This window comes from Pogona vitticeps, chromosome 4 (genome assembly GCF_051106095.1).
Source record: "Pogona vitticeps strain Pit_001003342236 chromosome 4, PviZW2.1, whole genome shotgun sequence".
Classification (NCBI taxonomy): domain Eukaryota; kingdom Metazoa; phylum Chordata; class Lepidosauria; order Squamata; family Agamidae; genus Pogona; species Pogona vitticeps.
Window position 1 is genome coordinate 159,195,361 of NC_135786.1, and position 21,354 is coordinate 159,216,714.

At 41.5% G+C, this 21,354-nt stretch overlaps 1 protein-coding gene and 1 long non-coding RNA gene across 4 annotated transcripts in view; both read left to right on the forward strand.

Moving 5' to 3' along the window:
- Positions 1-1,803, forward strand: part of FARS2 (phenylalanyl-tRNA synthetase 2, mitochondrial) — a 290,330-nt gene extending 288,527 nt beyond the window's left edge. For all 3 annotated transcript variants that reach the window (XM_072998580.2, XM_072998581.2, XM_072998582.2), the window contains one exon: positions 1,508-1,803. In XM_072998580.2, the coding sequence (XP_072854681.2) occupies positions 1,508-1,646 (139 nt within the window). In that variant the 3' untranslated portion in view covers positions 1,647-1,803. The remainder of the gene's footprint in view (positions 1-1,507) is intronic.
- Positions 1,804-10,549: 8,746 nt separating this feature from the next.
- On the forward strand, positions 10,550-15,765 carry LOC144589209 (uncharacterized). Its single transcript, XR_013545175.1, has 2 exons — positions 10,550-10,633; positions 15,378-15,765. It is a non-coding gene; the product is annotated as an uncharacterized LOC144589209 (long non-coding RNA).
- The last annotated feature ends 5,589 nt before the right edge of the window (positions 15,766-21,354 follow it).

The following is a 21,354-nucleotide window of genomic DNA, read 5'->3' on the forward strand; positions in this document are numbered from 1 at the left end:
GTCCCACAGGTTACCTTGGTCAGTCCACCGCAGCAAAAGCAACAAAAAGTCACGTGGGGCCTTAAAGGCTAACAAATTTTACTATGGCACATATATACTTGTGAACTATGTTTCATCAAGTGTTGCAGGTGAAAGACTGTAATCAGTGGGGCTAGAAGGAACTGAAAGTTCAAAAACTGATAATTCCTTTAACAAGGGTCATTAACAACAATAGTTGTGTGGTAATGCAGACATCCTTTCATAAATAAGTTGATGAATGTTTGTAATAAAAAATATTTAGTACATCATGGCAATTTTGTGGTCAGAAAGAGTATCCAGAAAGACTGAAATATTTTTTCACTGATATTTGAATAGTACAGTACTATTTCTAATTTCAGATCTATACCCATTATCATTCTGTGTAGCAACAGGCCTGTTTGACCTGTGTAGAGTACTTTTTTGGCAGATATGGGACTTTTCAGTTACTTTCTGTTACTTGGAAGCAGAGAGATCAATAGGAGAAGAGCATAACACTTTTTAAAAATGCCTGAAAAAACCTTTTAAAAGTAACTTCTGAAAGTAATTAGGAAAAGTTCCATATTCTCTGAAAAAGTATTATTAATCCTACGTTTTATTTACTTCATTGCACTTCATTGCACCCTTGTTACATCAGAAGTAATTAATTGCTAGTACAGTAATTATATTTCTTATAACTTAATATTTTCAGTCTCTTTAGGTATGTGTTGCATACTATCAATGTCTCATGGAAAATAGTCTCATAATGTCTGATTGGCCCAAATCCTGTAATGTTGTTACACCTGTGGAAGGCAAATGGCACAAATCACCATGACTTCTTGGTCACAATTAATGAGTTCTCATTTGGATATTTGGGCACATGCCAGCCAGTGCACCACATTTTCATGCCTAAAAATCCAAGCAGAAATTCATTAATTAGCAGTGTCAAGCCCTTCAGTGGCATAGCTTCCATGGGCATAAGCACATTACAGGATTTCAGCCATTATATAGTTCTGCAGTAGTGGCTAGAAAGTGAATCTGTTGCATTTATGTAGTCTACACCCAGGCTTATGATGGGGTGGGTGTGACAGAAGTCCTTAATGAACATTTCATGTTAATTTCTATTTTGAGATATTAAATGTTCAAGCCTAGTGACTTCAAAATTGCCCTCCCAGTAGCATGTTCTATGGAAAGACACGTAATCATTGGTGCTAGGTATTTTTGTTTTGTTTACTGGAGAGATTGTTAAAAGATAGAAAAGGAGAGTTGGTTGAGAAGCAAGTGAGCCTACAAAAGGGAAATTGATACCTTCTCCTCTGTCAAAGCGAGTTATGCATTAGTGAAGAGAATTGATGAGTCTGGCTCCATCCTTTGGATTGGTAACTTGAGAAACAGAACTAATAACATGACAAGGAAAGCAGGAGATAATGGAAGGGATGCACTCCATCACCCTTTTTAGAGGTGCATAAGAGGATGTAGAACTCACCTCCAACATGCGTTTTGTGTTTTCTAGGACGAAAAAGGTCAGCCATTGTTATGAGATCACATACAGGCACTTGGAAAGGACCTTGACTCAGAAGGAAGTGAGCAGCCTTCATCGAGCTATTGAAGAAGCAGCCGTACACGAATTAGGAGTGGAAGGAAGGTTTTGACGTTGCAGCTTTGCTCTCTCTGATTCGCTTTGATCCTCCTTAATTTTTTTTATTCCTGTTAAAATTGTTTTCATCATGTAGAGGCCTTTGGCAACGGTGTAATAATGAAGAGTAGCACTGTACTTCCTCTAAATAGTAATAAAAACCTGGTTTTGTACCTTATGTGTTCATGTTTATTTCCTGTGGTTGTCCACAGCCATGTGTGTTGTTCTTGCATTGCCAAGCTGTTGTACTTGACCTCAGGCCTGTCTGCAAATGGGCCTTTCATAGGTTGGTTGAAGCTAAAACAAGAACTGAACAATACAGGTGGGGCATGCTATATCATTTTTGACTGCTCCTGTTAAGTGCTCCAGCCAGCCCTCTTCCAAGATACTACGTGTCCCCTCCTCCCTGGTTTTCACCCTACTCCATCCTTCCCAGAAAAAAAATCAGTGACCAAGGGAGCCTTGGAAACTGGGCAGAAAGGTACAATAGGAGCTTTTCAATTAGTGAGACTGTTCCATGTTTCAGTCAGAGTATGAGGAGAGCAGGCAGAGTTATAAATGTCCAACTGATCTAGAACAGTGGTTCTCAAACTTGGGTCCCTAGATGTTCTTGGACTGAAACTCGCAGAAATCCTGGACAGCACAGTAAATGGTGAATTTGTCTGGGAATTACAGTCCAAGAACATCTGGGAGCCTCACTTTGAGAACCAGTGGTCTAGAATGAGGTTTAGATCTCCCCTCCACAAAATGACTTCCTCCTCTTTAATTGTCTTACATATATGAAGGGTTGTCCCAAATGAAAGCCTGTTGGTTAGCATTTGGGCAGTGTGCTGACCCATAAATTGCGAGCTGTCAGCTAGCAATTAATGAAGATGTCGTTTTCTTAGCACATTTTAATGAAGCCATATCTGCCTCTCTTTTTTTTATCACTAAAGGAGTCTCTGGCTGAAATCCTGTTGCTTTGTTATGCATGTGGAAAGCAAACAGCATAACACTCAGTTCCTTCCAGCTAGCAATTAATGAGTCCCTTCTGGGATTCTTGACTGTGTGCCAAGCCAGTAGGTGTGTTCTCCCAAGAATCCCCACAATGATTTGTTAATTGCCAGCTAGAAGCAACTGAATATAAAGCCATTTGCCTTCCATAAAGTAACAGGATCTCAGCCTATGAATCTCTGAGCCTATGACCCCAGGAGAAGCCACAATAGCTAACATGCCTCTTGTTTCAGAGGTACCTGCTGCAACATAAGCCAGGCCCACACCTGTGCTAGATAGAATAGGGAACCTTTTCCCTTATGATATATCTCCTATAATAACAAGATGTCTGGTTTGTCTTGTTGAATTAGTGCTTGCACCTTTGCACACTTTACAAAAGACCCCATTCCATTTGCACAAAGCGATGCAATTTTCAACTTAAGAGCCATTCTTTAATATTGGAAAATCAGAGTTGGATGTCAATGACAAATTATAAAGTTTAACAGGGACCACTTTTCATTGTATAGTGAACCATTACCCTCCATTTGTAACTTACTGCAATAAAATTTTAACTAAACTAGGGTCACTAACAACAGAACTTAAAGTGCAAAAGAAAAAGCCCCCAAATACCAACTGGGAGTTCTGAGGCATAGATTCTCATGCACCGGTAATAGCCATGGGATCAGTGCAGGAAATCAGATTGACAGTTACCAACATTATAGGAGATGCATCATGCGGGAGATCATTTCCTGTCCTATTTCAAAAATTATCACAGACATTCATAAAATCAAGAGTATCACCATCAAAGCTTTAATAAAGCTGTTGAAGAATAGCATTAATGCTCTTATCTTAACTGTGTGTGGGGGGAATAAGTCATTTAAAAATACTATAAAAGGCTGATAGAGAAACAGTAGGACAAGATTGTAGGTTCCCAAGTGAACCTATCTGTTTATACTTGGGGAAGATGTTTTATGTTCTCTACCAATGTCAGCCCAACTCTCTAGAGATGCAAAAAGCAGATCATCTCAAGAGTCTGCTTCTTGGACTCAGACGGCTGCCATTTTATCCCTGGCGAGTAGCCCTTTTTCCATAAAGCCAATCCTGTGGAGAGATAAAGGTCTAAACGTAGTCCTGAAAGGGACTAATAAACTAATAATCTTGAGGCTTGAACAGCAGACCTTCTCAAAACAAGTTAGCAGGCCACCGTAACATAGAGTTGTCACAATGGTGGGTTTTGTTCGTTGCTATGCACACTTGATCATTATGTCAGGGGGTCTGCTTGTGGGCTGAGAGTGAACCACCATTACTCTGGGGACTGATAAAATATTTCCCTATAAATGTCTGCAAAGTACTTCTAAAATAAATCTATTGCTCATTCAATCAGGCTGTTTTCCCCTTCTAGTTGCTTCACTCCTCTCGGTTGTGTATTCAGTCTTTTTTCCCATTTGTTTTCCAAAAAAATAAGTCATGTTTGCTTTTCCCAGGTATAATGGGGCAAAGGCACAAAGGATGTGCTGGTAGGCCTTGCCTATTTTCAGGGTGCTGCTCTCAGATTCCCCCCCCCCACACCTTCTCTTGAAGGGGAGGCATTATTTCCTGCCACTCTTGGTGCATAGCCTTGAGCTGGTCAGATATTTGTTTCATACAGTCTGTATTCCTGACAGAGTCTTTAGCATTCTCCAGAACACCAGACTAGTCTAGCAGTTCTTATTTATTCAAATATTATTTGACATGAAACACAGCTGCAAGTATTTGCTGCTGTTAGGACCTTGGGACATTCGTGTGCTTAAATATTAAGATTTCTTTCTGCAGATTCTTAGTGTTGTTTAAATCTGTCTGTAGGACTGCTGGACAGCTCAGTGGTTTAGGTATCTGGCTGTGGATCCAGAGATTTGGAGTTAGATTCCCCACTGTGCCTTCTTGACAGGAGCTGGACTCAATGATCTATAGCAGTGGTTCTTAACCTTTGTTACTCAGATGTTTTTGGACTGCAACTCCCAGAAGCCTTCACCATCAGCTCTGCTGGCTGGGGTTTCTGGGAGTTGCAGTTCAAAAACACCTGAGTAACAAAGGTTAAGAACCACTGATCTATATGATCTCTTCCAGCTCTGCAGTTCTAAGATGGTGGTGACAACAATGATGATGATATTCTGATGGAGCTCAGTTCCAAGGCCACTATCTTACTTCGGTGACATCACTCTGTGTATTCAAGAGAAAAATGCTAACTATAAGAAGGATTAAATGTACCTCAACTATGTGATCAGACATCTCCTGCTTTTTCCTTTATCTTAGCAAACAAGGGCTTTGATGCCATGAATTTCCAAAAACAATACATCTTATTTGGCCCTTGGTTTTTCATGTATAGCTTCCATTTGCACAAACTGCTAGAACAGGGGGAGGGGGAAGTTGGAAGGCTTAGATTTATGGAGGCTAGCCTGCATTGTTACTCATACCACTCTGAACACACTTAACCTTGTTAGCTTTCAGAAACTAAGCAGGGTGAGGCTTGATTAGTACTTGGATGGGAGACAACCAGAGAACATCAGAGCTTTCTAAGTAGGGTTAGGAAAGAATCCTGTCTGAAGCTGGCAACCTGGTCTGACACAGTATAAGGCAGCTTCCTATGTCCCTTTGAAGAGGCATCCCTCCTCCCCCTGCAGAAAATAGGCAAGAACACAGTCAACAACATAGAGTGTGCTTTTAAATGGTCACAGAATTCTTTCTCAAGCAGGATATCCAACGGAGCAATAAAATAAAAGTCTGTAGTTTTTATTACGGTAGGGGGATTTTAAAAAAAGTTTAATGAGCATGGTGCTGAAGCTTGTTTGCCATTTAAAGTCCCAAGCTACAATTCCATGCACAGCTTTCCATTCCCTTTAAACAAATACAGTGGAGTTTACTTCTGAGTCAGCACAGAGACCTCCCTTTGCAAACTAAATTTAGTCTGAGCTGTGTGCGAAAGATGTTGAAGTACACAGAAGCGTTGTACAGACTGGATAGATTACAAGCCGACCACTCAATTTAGTCTGGCTGACTATCCTTGCAAAGATGTTTCAAAGGGAAACAGCTGCACATTACCTGAGCTACCAATTGCCTTCCCATTGCACTACTTCAGAGGTGAGTGAATTTAACCATAAACTCACATTCCCAAGACAGTAACATTAATCTAAAAAGGAGGCCAGCTCTAGAATGCTCAAAATCAAGACATCGTTTAGCAGCTGTTGATAGACACCATTTCTGTCTCAATTGGGGGTGGGGAAGACCCCATAGGATGCCATATTCTTCCTGCATGTCTATTTGCATGTTACCTCCATCTTTGTATTGCATTATCATCAGAACTGATATTCCTGGAAATAGACCTTCAGATGGCATTTTGTGTCAGGTACTTGTAGAATGAATGCTTTTAAAATCTGAGAAATGTATGCTTTATGAGGTGAGTTTAGGATTTCAGCCTCATTCAGTATTACTATGCTTCCCTTTTTGGGGTGTGTGTGTGGTTAATAACAGTAGCAATGTTACTAGTTTATGGCTACCAACTCAGCAGCATCCTGTCCCCTGCAACTTTCAACTCTGCAGCCTTATGATTTCCCAGAAGTTTGTTCTGGTGTGGAGATGATTAATCTGATGTTACAGAGTTGGGTAGGGGGAAAAACACTTTTAGGCCAATTGGTTGTGGAAATAAGTATTAGTGGAATCCAACTATGAGGGGGGGTGCTAATAAGTATTGCGCCTAACCCAGAAAAAAATTGAGCTAGGAAGCTATAAATTGCAGGTGTATTGGCCAATTTGTCTATATTCAATGGTGCAAAAATCAGCTACCTATGATTTTAACTTAACTTTCATTTGCTAGTCCAAAGTGAACATGGCAGCACCTCCAGAAAAGTTCAGTGTGGAAGAGCATAGGACCATAATCAAGTTCCTGTTTCTCCAAGGGAAAAGTGCAAATCAGATCCATGATGAAATGTCACAAACTATGGGTGACAGTGGCCCTTCATATGCAACAGTTAAATGTTGGGTTGTCAGTTTTTAAACTGGCCATTTCGGTGTTGAAAGTGAGAAACCCAGTGGAAGGCCTTCTTTCTGTCTCTGTACCTGCAAATGTGAAAGCCATCCATGACATGATCATGTAGGACTGCTGAATATCAGCCAAAATTATTGCTATATATCTGAGAACATCACATGAGAGAGTTGGTGCCATTATCCACAACGACTTGGAAATGAGAATGCCGGCAGCAAAGTGGATCCCCAAATGTTTGACAACCGAACAAAAGATGGAACGTGTGGAGTCATCGGTGGCTGTTTTGGAACATTTTGCAAGAAATGAATCAGATTTCCTGGGCAAACTGGTAATTGGTGATGATCTACTGCTATGCTCCTGAGACAAAGGAACAGTCTAAGGAATGGAGTTACAGTGGTTCCCCCAGGTCAAAGAAGTTCCGAATGCAAAGGTCAGTGCAGAAGCAAATGGCAACAGTTTTTTGGGATAAGAAAGGAGTTCTGCTGGTGGACCATCAATGCAAAATATTACTGTGCTTTATTGACGAAGTTGAGGCAAAACATCAAGGAAAAACATTGAGGAAAGCTCTCCAAAGGTGTCATCCTGTTGTATGACAATGCCTCGTCACACACTGCAGGTGAAACAATGGCAAAATTGACATCCTTAGGTTTTCAAGTGATGCCCCATACACCCTATTCTCCCAACCTGGCTCCTTCTGACTATTATCTGTTCCCCAAACTCAAAAAACACCTAAAGGGACAAGGACCTCTGATATGCAGATGATACCACTCTGATGGCAGAAAGAGAGGAAGAATTAAAGAACCTGGTAATGAGGGTGAAAGAGGAGAGCGCCAAAAATATTCTGAAGCTCAACATCCAAAAAACTAAGATCATGGCCACTGGCAAACAGAAGGGGAAAATAGAAGGGGAAATATGGAGGCAGTGACAGATTTTACTTTCTTGTGCTCCATGATCACTGCAGATGGTGACAGCAGCCATGAAATTAAAAGACGGCTGCTTCTTGGGAGGAAAGCAATGACAAACCTCAACAGCATCTTAAAAAGCAGAGACATCATTTTGCCAACAAAAGTATGCATAGTCAAAGCTATGGTTTTCCCTGTAGTGATGTATGGAAGTGAGAGCTGGACCATAAAAAAAGCTGACCGCCGAAGGATTGATGCTTTTGAATTGTGGTGCTGGAGGAGGTTCTTGAGAGTCCCCTGGACTGCAAGGATAACAAACCTATCCATTCTAAAGGAAATCAACCCTGAGTGCTCACAGATCTTGAAGCTGAGGCTCCAATACTTTGGCCATATCATGAGAAGAGAAGACTCCCAGGAAAAGTCCCTGATGTCGTGAAAATGTGAAGGCAAGAAGAGAAGGGGACGACAGAAGACGAGATGGCTGGACAGTGTCATTGAAGCTACCAACATTAATTTGACCAAACTCTGGGAGGCAGTGGAAGACAGGAGGGCCTGGCGTGCTCTGTCCATGGGGTCACGAAGAGTCGGACATGATTTAAGAACTAAACAACAACAAAGAAGCTGTGGGACAGATGTCTCAAGTGCACTGACTTCCTGGGGGAATATTTAGAATAGTGTGGCAGTTACAGCTTCCTAGCTCAATTTTTTCTGTGAAAGGCTCAATGCTTATCAGCACCCCCTCGTAAATGGGACCAGAATCTGAGTAAATCCCTGCCTAGGTGACATAACAATCCAGAGCCAAAATATGTATGAACCGTTTTTTTGTGTCTGGGTAGACAACTCAGCAGTTGCCACCATTCCCACTAGGACTCGCATCCCGTGTGGCCTTACTTGCATTACACAATACAAATGGAGATTTCCTAGGCCCTGCACTGCTGTTGAGGATAGGGGAAACCTCATTCCAATACACAGGCTTTTTATTTTCCAGGGCCTGTTCTGCTGCCAAGGCTTGTGCAACAAGAAAGCTAATGAGTCATGAAGCTTATGCTCCACTCTCTCCCTTTGCTTCAAAAGGCATGACAGGCCAAAATGCATCCAGTCACTTCCTTTCTCCTCAGTCCTCCCCCTTGGCTTTTTGGTGTGCTGACATTGCACAACCCCAACTCATGTACAAACAAATTCATTCTGAGAGTGTGAGCTTTGACATCCCTGGGAAATAGTGCCCAGAGTTTCAAGATTCCTCTAAATAATTATGTACTGTACTGTTGAGGGAATTCCTACTTATGATGTTCCATGCCAGGATTTTCTAGCTATAAAGTACTTCAAAGTACTCGTTAGTCTCTCCTTCTAGAGGTGCTGTGGGACCATGCTGTTTCCCCATGGCTGCACAAGCAGCTTCTTCCCTTGGGCGGCACAGTGGGGATCAAATACTTGATCCCTGGCTCTATAACTCATTGCTTCAGTCCACTGACATATCTAACTGGCCCAAAGATCCTCATGCAGAGAAAAATTAAAATGTTTTCTCATCACTAAACTTTGAAATTGTTCTCCCCACTTGGAGGTCCAGGGAAACAAAATAATTCCCTGAGATTCCAGCCTGTGCTCTGGGACCTAGCAACCCTATACTAATATAGATATCAAATCCCAAAATATGTGATCTCTTAAAGATTTACTTTACAATTACTGCACCATTAATGCAGTAATGTTCCCACTTCAAATGTTTTTTTCATATATGTTGAATCTCTTGATGTAGCTTTTTGATTTCTTAGATTTGACAAAGAATATGTATTTAAAAGCTCAAAGCTAGACATAGATTTTTAAAATTCATTTTAGCCTCCTCCTTTTAAGTGTTTCTTTTGGGCATGTTGCCCCAAATTACTGTGTCATAATAATACAAGCAACCTCCCCTCCTCCTTTGATCACAAAGACAAAAATAAAATATCCTACTAGAATAGATATATTGTATGTATTTTAAAAATTTATTGTTGTGCAAATACTTTTATTTCCTAGTACCTTGAACTTGATTTCCCTGTCAAAAGTATGACGCTCAAACAGTCCTCAGAACACTATAAGACTTTATAAACCTCTTATTAGACCATCATTGCTAACATTTCCCTCTGAAAGTGTTAACGCCAGTGTGAACCAGGTAATCATGATAATTATATCAAGGTTCATCTCGGTATCAGGGTATAAATTATTTAATTGCTCCTGCCTGACTCACCAGAAATATAGCTTCCAAATTTGTTCCATCTCTCTTTAGAGGATGAGAATATATCACTATATTCACTCATGATGATGTAAGCAGAGAAAAATAAGTCCAGGCGACATTAATTTGTCTAATTCTACAAGCTTTATTTATTCACATTTTTTTAATGGGCAAACATCCAAAAATTGTTGAAAACATTTAACTTGTTGATAAGTCAAAAGCATGTAATCTCTAAATATAATTCTTGCAGCTATAAGCAAAACTGTAGGTACAGATGCTTAAATATATGTATATGAAGACTGCAACTTAAGTTGTAGGCCAATATTCAGCCTGTCAAATATATTTCAGTTATAGGCTTTGAGCTAAAAAAAAAAAAATGACAGACAAGGACTTAAATCTTATTTCAGTCCAAAAATACAAGAGTTCATAGCCTTAGAAAGTGTATCTTGTTTAAAAAAAAAACCCAAGTAAAATGTATAAGAGTAGAAATACGTTTCTTAGTATTTTAGCATATTTGAATGCACAAAAATAGTAAGTTTTCGATGTGCTCTCACAGCCATCTGGCAGTTAAAATCTATCAGAAAAAACATGATTTTTGTGTGTTGACTCTCTGCAGCTGTATCTCCAGCTGCTACTAGTACATTATCTTTTCCCTCCCCACTTCTCAGCTGGGCTTGGCTTGGCTTGGCTGTGTTGTGGCTCAGCTGACTAAGCTAGCTCCATTCTGGCTGGCATCTTGATTATGTTTGTAGAATCATAGCAACATGGAGTTGGAAGGGACATATAAGGCCATCAAATCCAACCCTCTGTTTAGTGGAGGAATTGAAACCCAGGTATATATGACAGACAGTTGTCTATTTTTTTCTTGAATACTTCCAGCATTGGAGCACTCACCACCTCCTGAGGTAAATAGTTCCATTGTCATACTACTCTTAACAGTTAGGTATGGGTTGTTTAGATTTCCTAATCATTGTTTGCACATTTTCTCCTAACTCAGTTTGCATTAGTAGCAGACTGATTCAAAATCTCATAGACTCTGCTACAGAAGCAAAAGTTTGCTGATTAGGAAAGTACAAACATTTATCATTATCTCCTTTTCCTTCTATCCTTGCAGAATGAATGGACTTTTATATTGAGTTAACATTGGTCTTTGCCTGGCAAGCAAATCTCATAGAGAAACAATAGGCTTCTGCACAGTTAGAGAAATGCATGGGAATTGTATAGGATTTTCTTAATTACTCTAATTACCATGAGAGTGCCCTTTAATGGACATTCAGTACATTGCTGCTTAAATGGTTACTGTTTTCTTTTTCTTTTTCTTCATTTTTATGGTTACATCTGCTAACGCTGAAGTCACCTCTACCAGGCAGTTCATTGTTGTTCAAACCCCCATGTTATAATCACATCTCACATTTCTGGGCCACAACATTTCAAAATGTCACAGTCCCACTTCCACCCCACCCACCCCAGTTCAGGTAATTGTTATGATGTTCTGCTTGTAGTTTTTTTTGTTTGTTTGTTTTGCTCAATAGCCCATTTTGGCAATCTTGACATCTCTATCCTTTCAGGTGAAGATAATGTGATTAATATGTTGAGAGGCGGTGTGGTGCAGCAGATAGACAGACAGACTAGGACTCATGAGACTTGGGTTTGAAGTCCCACTCAGCCATGGAAATTTGATGCAGGGCCATTGATAAAACCATTCTTTAAATATCTCACATAGCTTGAAAAATCTGTTAGAGCCACTATAAGTGAGATGACCATACATACAGTACAGTCAACTCTTGGGCTCTTGTTTTCCCCTTTTTAAGTAATGGCTAATGTTCTAGAGACATGGTGGCACTGCGGGCTAAACCGCAGAAGCCTGTGCTGCAGGGTCAGAAGACCAAGCAGTCCTAAGATCAAATCCACGCGACGGAGTGAGCACCCATCGCTTGTCCCAGCTCCTGCCAACCTAGCGGTTCGAAAGCATGCAAATGCAAGCAGATAAATAGGGACCACCTCGGTAGGAAGATAACAGCGTTTCATGTCTAAGTTGCACTGGCCATGTGACCACGGAAGATTGTCTTCGGACAAATGCTGGCTCTACGGCTTGGAAACGGGGATGAGTACTGCGCCCTGGAGTCGAACACGACTGGACAAAAATTGTTAAGGGGAACCTTTACCTTTACCTTAATGTTCTGGGTAGATTTTTTAAATCAGTAAGAGGAAGGAAGGTACACTAGTTAGTTGGCAAAAAATGATTCCATCTTTAACTATGATGGGACAAATACTCTGTTGGGGAGTCCTCCACTTCCAACATGCCTACATGATTGAATCTTTATATAGGCAGAATTTTTACAAAATATATTTGTTACTGTACATTAAACTTTATACAAAAAAATGGCAGTTAGCTATAATTTCAAAGGATAAACTGATAAGAAATACAGCAAAAGAACTATAAACGTGTACAGCACTTTCATCTTTATCTCAAGGCATCTTTCCACAGATTACCATGAAGGATTAGAGGGAAATTCAAAGCTTATGATTTATATACCCTGTAAGAGGAAAACAGACACTATTAAAAGGGAAAAAATAGTTTATTTGATAACATCATACTACCCTTAATTTGGTCTGGTCTTTAAATAGGGATAAATATCAGAAATATTGGGATTCTTTCATTTGATGGAAAGAACCTCACTTACGTAATAATAGAAAATCTGGTTTTTTTTCCTGCTTACTTAGAAATATTCAGCTGTGCAGAGCTGCATTTGAGGAAGGGAGAACTGCCTGGTCTTCCAGAAGAAATTAAATCCTTCCTGGCATTTCCTGCTGTCTAAAGCTTAATACTCCTGTGAATATTCCCTTTTGAAAGGCCCCAGAATTTTACCTGAGAAACCGCCTTGTTCAGCTCTGGTGCTTTCCCCTTCTTGCTTCAAAGTCTTTGTGGATTTTTTTTTAAAAAAAAAATGCTTTTGAACACCTGCTAGTGGTGGCAAGAACAGTTGGATGCTTCCTTCCCGTTTCAGGGGACAATTTTATAAAAGAACAATTTTATAAAAGGCACTCTTGTCACTAGAAATTCCTAAGCTCTGTATGTTTTTAAAAACACCTTTTCTCACCAAAATATTTTTTAGAACAGATCAATAAGGGAGCCACTTATGTTTCTATATCCAGTTTATGTCCTATGCGCCATTATTATGAATTCATTACATTCCTAGGGGAAATAGTTTTGGAATACTTCTGTGTACAAGTACACAGAGTTCCCAACAGGGATGTTGGCAAATCTTTGGGTTGGAGTCCCAATTCCAAGGCTCAGTCTTTGGTACCAAGTCCCAAGTCCCTACTAAAACCAAGTTCTTTTCCCCAGAAAAAAGAGGGGGGTGGGTGGGTGGGTTCCCAGTCATGAGTCAAGACCGAGTCATTGAAAAACAACAACTCAAGTCTAATCCGAGTTGAGTCAACAGTACTACTTTAGTACAACTTGACAGCAAGTCCTGCAACGAGTCCCCACTCCTGGTTCCCAGTGTAATGTAGTGGATAAAGTGACAGACTAAGACTCTGGAGACCAGGATTTGAATCTCAACTCAGCCAGGAAACAGATTGAGGCAGTGGAACTGGTAAAACTACTCCTTAAATATCTCACTTACCTTTAAACTTGTTAGGGTCGCTATAAGTCAGTTCTGACTTGACAGCATGTCACAACAACAAGTACAAAGGTTATGTACTCCTGGTGGAAACAGGGGGAACTGTTGGTTTGAACTGTGCAGAGCTGTCTTGCCCCATAAGTATGAATGGAGACAATTGCCCTTTGTATGCTCTAATTCTCCTCTCCAGACATGCTTGTGTAAGATAGGTTAGGCTGAGAAAGACAGGGAGTCATCTAACATCAGTCAGTGAAATGTTATGGCTCAGTAGAGAGATGCGCCTGGGCCCCTCCAGCCCTGGTCTGATCTGAGTCTCTGAAAAGGAGGCTCCATTCATTGAAGGAGGGGTGAGATACAAATGTAATGTGCTCTTTGAAATAACAACGAGGTGATAATGAGAGTTCTTACCTTGGGAAATGTTGTCTCTCTGACTCAGATATCAACTTGAGCAGCTGGAAAAGGATGTTGATTCTTACACTCTATTGGGAGAACTTCACTGCTGTACCAGAGGTGTTGGATGTCAGGCCTGGGGATGAGACTAGCCTCGGCATGGGACAAGATTCACAATCTCAGTTTCTGAGCCTGCTTTGCAAAGAGAATGTGAGAAAGAGGAACAAAGATGGCACACGAGCAAAGAATGTTGGCAGGCAATAGAATAAGAGGCGGAAGGCTGGCAGAGCTAGATAAACTGCAGACAGGGCACATGTTGGAAAACTTCTTTTGACTAGATCTGTCAGAATCCTCCAGGCAGCATAGCCAGTCCAAAAACATAACTCTTCCAAGTTGTGAAACCAAGCATGTTGACATTGGCTTAGGATACTGTCCTAGGATGCCAGGTTTCCCTGGAATGGAGCTGATGCTTATTTGGTTGATTGATTGATACACCATCCAATTAGTGCAAGCACTACTCTAGGCGGTCTACAAGATTAAAACTGAAAGCCTTAAAAACTCAACGATAGCTAAAAAATACATTCAAAACAATACAGCGATACCCAGACAGCGATTAAATGTGTTATTGGTTAAAAAAATTGACAGCAATCCAGGAGATTCAAGTTATCAAATGCAGTTTTGAATAATTCTGTCTTTACCACGTAGCTTCATACACCTAGTGATTCTTCATAGAAGACAACGGTCAGTCCCAACCTCTGAAAGCACAAGCTGGTTGCAGTTGAGTTGTTAAGCAGAACAGATATGTTTCTGGGATAGCATACAGCAGGAGGACAAAGATATGAAAGCCATCCTCATCCTCATCATGTGCTGTCAAGTCAACTCTAACTTATGATTACCCATTTTTCAGGGTTTTCCAGGTAGAATACCCTGGGTCTCTGCAACTTGCCCAAGGCCACACAGGTTGGCTCTTCTCACAGGAGGCATGGTGAGGAATCAAACTCCTAACCTCTGGCTCTGCAGCCTGACGCCTAAACCATTGAGCTATCCAGCCAGCTTAGCAAAGCTGGACAGTAAATTTTAGAAGATGCACTAGGCTGAATGGAGACAAAATGTGGAGCATTACCTAGTATTTAGATAATACTGTAGCTCCAAGACATGCAAATATTACAGTTAGACAAAACTGTTCACATAATGAGAGTCAAATAATAGGTTTGCTGACAAAATTCACAACTCAAAGAAAGCCGGTTTAATATTAAAAATTTGGGCTCAGGAAACTCTGAAGATGCATGCTTTCTTGAATTCACCAAAAATTAATCCTCAATGTTAAATCTTTTGGCCGTTATCCTGTTGCTTTTCCCAACTAAGAGCAGACTCTTTGAATCAATGGCTGAATGGTATATCAACACTTATGAAAATCCCATTACGTCGACAGGTCTACTTTAGCTGAGACTGAAAACAGCATGTTGATCTTTGTTGCCACTGTGCTTATATTGCCAAACATGCCTTCTCACTGGATTTGCCTTCCCATCATATTTTAAAGACTCTGAGCTATAGAATGATGCAAATGAATAAGGCCACTGTGAGAACTGACCTCTGTGTTACTCTAACTGATTTGATCTTTTTATATTTTAAGGTGATGCTAAAGAAGCTGTAAATGGTCATTTTTTTCTTGTGAAGCTCAGAAGCTTTTTAATTTCCCAGTGGAGAGAACAGATACAGAAGCCAAGGAAGGATGTTGCTTGCGAGGCCGTTATTCATGTGGCTGTTTTAATCTCCATGCTTTGCAGAAATGCATGTTGAGTGAGGACAAAAGAGCCAGTTGGTCGCATATTTACAGATCTCTATACTTCCACAGATAGGCTTTTTGCCAGGACCTCTGCCTGCCGTGCATGGACAAAACCCACCTCAGGAACCAAGCTACTGCCACCTGGGCTTTAGTATGCTCAGCCTTTCAGGAGATGCACTTTTCCACATCAGGAGCTGTTAGGAGTGTTGAAATGACGACGAGAGGTGAAAGAAGATGTTCAGCAAATAACCTTTCCCACTCCGGTAGTGTAGCTTCGTACATGTTCACATGGTGAGATTACTGGGCTTCCATTCACAGAGTTTATTCTCTCAAAAAATCAGAAGGGACAAACAGGCTGAGGCCTTCATTTTGAGAAGATAGGACTGGTAGGGGATCCATTCTGATTTTTCTTTTCCATCTCCTTCTTTCCTGCAGAACATCCTGAACAAAGGATGTTGGCCCACAGGAAAACATCATATCCGTAACTCTTTTATTAACTGGAGGCCTGAATTTGCTGCAGAGTGAAACATCCATGTGAACAGTATCCACTGCATGGCTGAAGTGCTCAGAGAGTCAGCCTTAAATAACCCTTTTTCAATAAAGGTAAAAAAACTCCCTGTTCAACTGAAATCTATATTACAATGCTGCCCTGAGGATAGAAAAAAGAGAATTTCAGTGAGGCAAATTAATGTACCAACTTGGTGAGTGTGTGAAATAACTTCTTGATATTATGCGTGTTTGCTGTGGAATAAGCTATATTGGAAAATACATATCTTTATTTTGAGGATACATAGGATCACATTTATAGTGTTAGTTATATGAGTTCTGATCCAGCTAGAAAGATTCACAAACAAGATTAGCCAGTGCGGTTGTAGAAATCATAAAAATGGTAATCACTTGGCATAGGATATACTGTAGGAAGGTAAAGGTAAAGGTAAAGGTTCCCCTTGACAATTTTTGTCCAGTCGTGTCCGACCCTAGGGGGCGGCGCTCATCCCGCTCTTCAAGCCATAGAGCCAGCGTTTGTCTGAAGACAATCTTTCCGTGGTCACATGGCCAGTGTGATTTAGACACGGAACGCTGTTTACCTTCCCACCGAGGTGGTCCCTATTTATCTGCTTGCATTTGCATGCTTTCGAACCGCTAGGTTGGCGGGAGCTGGGACAAGCGACGGGTGCTCATTCCGTTGCGTGGATTCGATCTTACGACTGCCGGATCTTCTGACCCTGCAGCACAGGCTTCTGCGGTTTAGCCCACAGCACCACCACGTCCCTTAGGATATAGGAAGCTACCTTATATTGGTTGAAATCCTGTTACTCAAAGTCACATCATGTACAGTTTATGACATCATCAGGTGTGATTATTTTTTTGGAAATAAAATATTCCCCAAGGCTCCCATGCAATCCCTTTCAATACTGGGAAATCATTGGCAGCCACGGGGTGCGGAAAGCCTGTAATTACAAAAATTAAAAATTTTTTAAAATGCCACCACTGGGATTACTTTAGTGCAGCTGGCCATTTTCAGTAAGACTCTCTTCTTCCATTAGGTGGCCACCAGCAGCTCCTTGATTATGAAAGGGATTACAGGGGAGCCTTAGGAACTTGGAGGGGGAATAAAAATGTTTTATTTCCCGAAAACTGCTGTAGCTGATGACATCATCAGCCTTCCACAGAGTAACTTATGCAACAGGATTTCAGCCACTGAGTCAGATTGTTGGGTTCAGTATTGTTGCCACTGACTGGCAATATCTCTCTAGGGTTGCAAGTAGAGTCACCTTCTCAGAAAAAAAGGTCAGACTACAGCAGTTCATGAGTAAGATACTCCTCCTGTATAGAGCTCTTTTCATGAGTAGGACTTCTGTTTCCCCTAGAACTTGCTAATACTCTTTGGGTGGGATTCTGGTGGTTCCTACTTAAAAATTTCAATCTGAAGGTCAAGCTAGATTATATGCTTAACATGTATTTAGAATCAGTGCTCCCTCAAGTGGTGAAGTATATCTTTTTGTCATGTCACATACTTTCCTGGTCTTTGTTTTGTGACTGGACTTTAGAAGGCAAATACAAGCTTATTTTGCTTGTCTGATTCCTGAGGTATGCATCTGACAAAATCTTTTTACAGGAGAGATAATATTTTAAGCACAGGATGTAAATATTCCCCCAATGTCATTTAACTGGATCAGTTGCTGGAACAATGTCTTTATAGTTCTGTATACCTGCCCTCCTGACTCTTTTGAAAATCCAGTGTATGTAATCTCAGATTGCTTTATACATGGTCCCTGTTTCCTCCTTGGCTACTGTGTGCTCTGAAATCTTGGATTGTTTCTGGCTTTGCTTCTTGTCCACTCCTTGTCTGTATCATGCTCTGAGACCTGCGTTGGTTTTGACTCTGGGGTGTGTTATCCCTGTTGTATGGCTATGCTCTCATTGTTCTGGCCTAGATCCTGGCCCATCTACCATCGTAGATCCATTTGCAGTCCAAACTTCAGGGAAACAGGGCTTTGGATCCTGGCCTTTGGACCTAATTCCTTATAGATAAAGGATCACACCAGTTTCTGGCAGTGTATGGGATATGCCATCATTAGATTTGCTTTGCTGTTGCTGTGACTGGTAAGAGGGCTCTCATTTGCTCTTCTCTGTATAGTCTGACCCCTTTTAAAACCTGGTGTTACTGCTGACAGGGGCTTCTTTCTGTTTGATGGGTCACCATAGTCTTGGTAAGTAATAGAATTTAGGTATAGGACCTCAATATCTAGCGGAACGCCTCCTCCCACCTAGACCTACCCAAATCACTCGTTCTAGCCAGGAAGGGCGGCTGAGGGACCTAACGCTGAGGGAGTCCCAGAGGGAAAAAACAAGAAACTGGGCCTTCTCGGCAGTGGCCCATCAACTTTGGAATAGTCTGGCCCCAGGATCTGTCTGGCTCCCTCGCTGGGTGTTTTTAAGAGCAAACTTAAGACCTGGCTCTTTAGGCAAGCTTTCCCTCCCATCATCACTTGAATATTTTCCCCATCTTGAACCACATTACTACTGTTTTTTTATTCTATTATATGTTTTTATTATATCTATTATTGTTAGCCGCCCAGAGTAGACTTCGGTCTAGATGGGTGGGGTATAAATTTAATAAATAAATAAGTAGGATGTGCAACCCCTATTGTGGCCCTATTGCTGCTGCTTCTGCCACCCATCAGTTTCCACGGTGCAATGATGTGTGATGGTAATGGGCGACAGCAACAGCGATGGCCTCCATAGGATCTGTTGGATGATGCCTTACTTTCCCTTCCAGGCACTGGGAGTATTTGCACCACCCTTGTACTCCTGAACTTGAAGGAACATACAACCATGTGGGGAGCTATAATCTTATTTGTCATTCCTATAAATGATGGTAATCTCAAAAAGCAAAAACAAAACAACTTTCCTGCTGGTGGCTTCCCCATCTCAGCTGCTCCACTGACAGGATACTGGCATTTAACAGCTCATGCACAGTTACTAATGTTCTAACAGCCCTTTCTTCCTTTTAGTGTGTTATTAGAAAAGTATGGCTTACACCAAAGAAGGAAGTGTTCCTACCACTCACTTCCCCCTCCATTCGAATTTTACCAATCTGGTGGCTTAGAAGGTATGGTTCTTCCCTTAGACAGAGTGAGGTACCCATCAGTTACTGAAGTATGAGGAGCTGTCATACCTCCTCCCCCCACCCAACCAACCCACTTGGTTGGCAGTACCTGCCACTCCAGAGACTTCCACTCACTGCAGCAAGTGTAGATCAGGGAGGAAAAGAGACTTCCATAGTCCCTGGATAGCTTCACTGAGAAGAGCATTACCCACTTTGTGGCCAGATGTGCTGGCCCACACAGAGCCCACCTACCCTCAACCAATGGGGTGGAGCAAGGACGAGGGAGATAATGAAAAATTTAAAGGACCCCAATGGTCATATGCCCCTCTGCCTTTGTCAGTGTCAGAATGAAATTTAGGACAAGCAGCAGTGGCGGGGGAATGTGAAGATGAAGAAGGGCAGCACTGATGAGGAGCAGCTTCAGAAGCTCTTCTCAGATGACGGGAGAGCTTGCCTCCATGCCCAGGCTCTAGGCCCATGTTTATGAGGTAAACACAGGTAAAGAACATTCATGGGAATAAACCTAAGAGAATACAAAAAGAAGCAATGAGCAAGAGATAGGTTAGTGCCCTTCAGCGCTGTAATCACCCATTTGGACACCTGTAGCTAGGAAACACCATCTCCCACCTGCTCTGCCTTGAGCATGAGCCCTCCTGTGAGAAAAGAGCAGGAAAATGCGTTCCCCCTACACACACACATACTGTACACACACTGCAAATAATGCAAACATTCATGCTTCTAAAAGAAGGGAAGTGAATAGGGCCAGGAAGTATTGCCATTTGTTTTTCCAATATTTACCAACGGAATCCCTTATAGATTTTGGTGTCCTCTACATTTTGGGTCTGTGGGGCAAAACCCCAGTTGCCACACCCTCATAATGTCCCTGATGCCTTCTAAGGCAGCCGTCTCTTCCTGAGGGTTTAGTGAAGGAGCTGGAGCTACTGGACCTCTGTTACATGTGATATAACACATTGTCTGCCCCTACACTGTACTTCCTTTGGAGTGATGCTCCTGTTGGTGTGAATAGTGCCAGAGCACACCTAGCAGCAGCCGTGCCTTCTATGACAAACCAATGTGTTATTAATCAAAGATTGCTTGTTACAAATGAGCTTTGGTGCATGGCCTCATTCTGTGTTTCTTTGAATGAATCCAGTATTCACAATTCATTAAGGAGTAGTTTTGGATGACTATTGACTTCTTGACACTGAACAGCAAAGAGAATTAATAAAGTAGTGAGTCAGGCTGCCTCTCCTTTACTTCAAAGGCGGACGTGAGATACGTATATATGTGTGTGATTAAGACATACTAACCTCTCCACAAATCTCAGATAAGTTCCTATTGAAGTACATGAGCAGGGAGGGGTTGGAAGAGCAGCTGGAGAGAAATTGGGCTATAAGATGTGTTGGAAGAAACACACCTCGCTACAGTTCCTAAGCATCATGGGAGTTGTGTAGCCCTCCGGATCTTGTTGAAGGACGCATGTATAGGATACATCCAATGTCCTACAAATCCCATCAGTCCCAGCCAGCATAAGCAGTAGGGAAGTGCTTCTGTAGGATTGTATATATTTCCCGTACGTGGTTCAAGGTAGGCTCTTCCCAAGACAATGACAATCATTATGGCTACTGGATTAGCTGTATAGACCAATATGGGGCAAAACATGGAAGCCCACCATGAGGATCTCTGGGGGTGATTGCCTCCCCCACCCCTCCATTTAGCTGCCAGAAGTATGTGCAGGAACTGATTCTTTTATTGCAATAACTAAACAGAAACATAGCCAATGTGGCTTAATGAAGAACTCATATGTCTTAATGGGAGCCAAGGAGTTCAACGTTTTTCCAAACAGTCTTGTTCTCAGGGAACAGTCTGTGATCCCGGTCAGCCCCTTTTCCTCCTTGTGCAACATCGTGGTGCGAAGATGACTCTTGACACTTCAGTTTTTTTCCAATAAAACATCTTTATTTAGTAACAAACTTTTATGGTCTTTATCAGCAACAACACCAGCTTCTTGCTTTGCAGAGACGGCACCAAACTTCTCCTCCTCAAACAGTAACAGATTCCCCTTGAAAGTGAGAGGTGAAGAATTCCAAACAGGATCATACCATCTAGATTCACAGCCCAAACCATCTGGTGCTATTACTCTCAACCTCACTGAGGGTGTGTGCACGAAATATCCAGCCCACCTGTGGCTCCCAAATTCTTCTGCCCAGC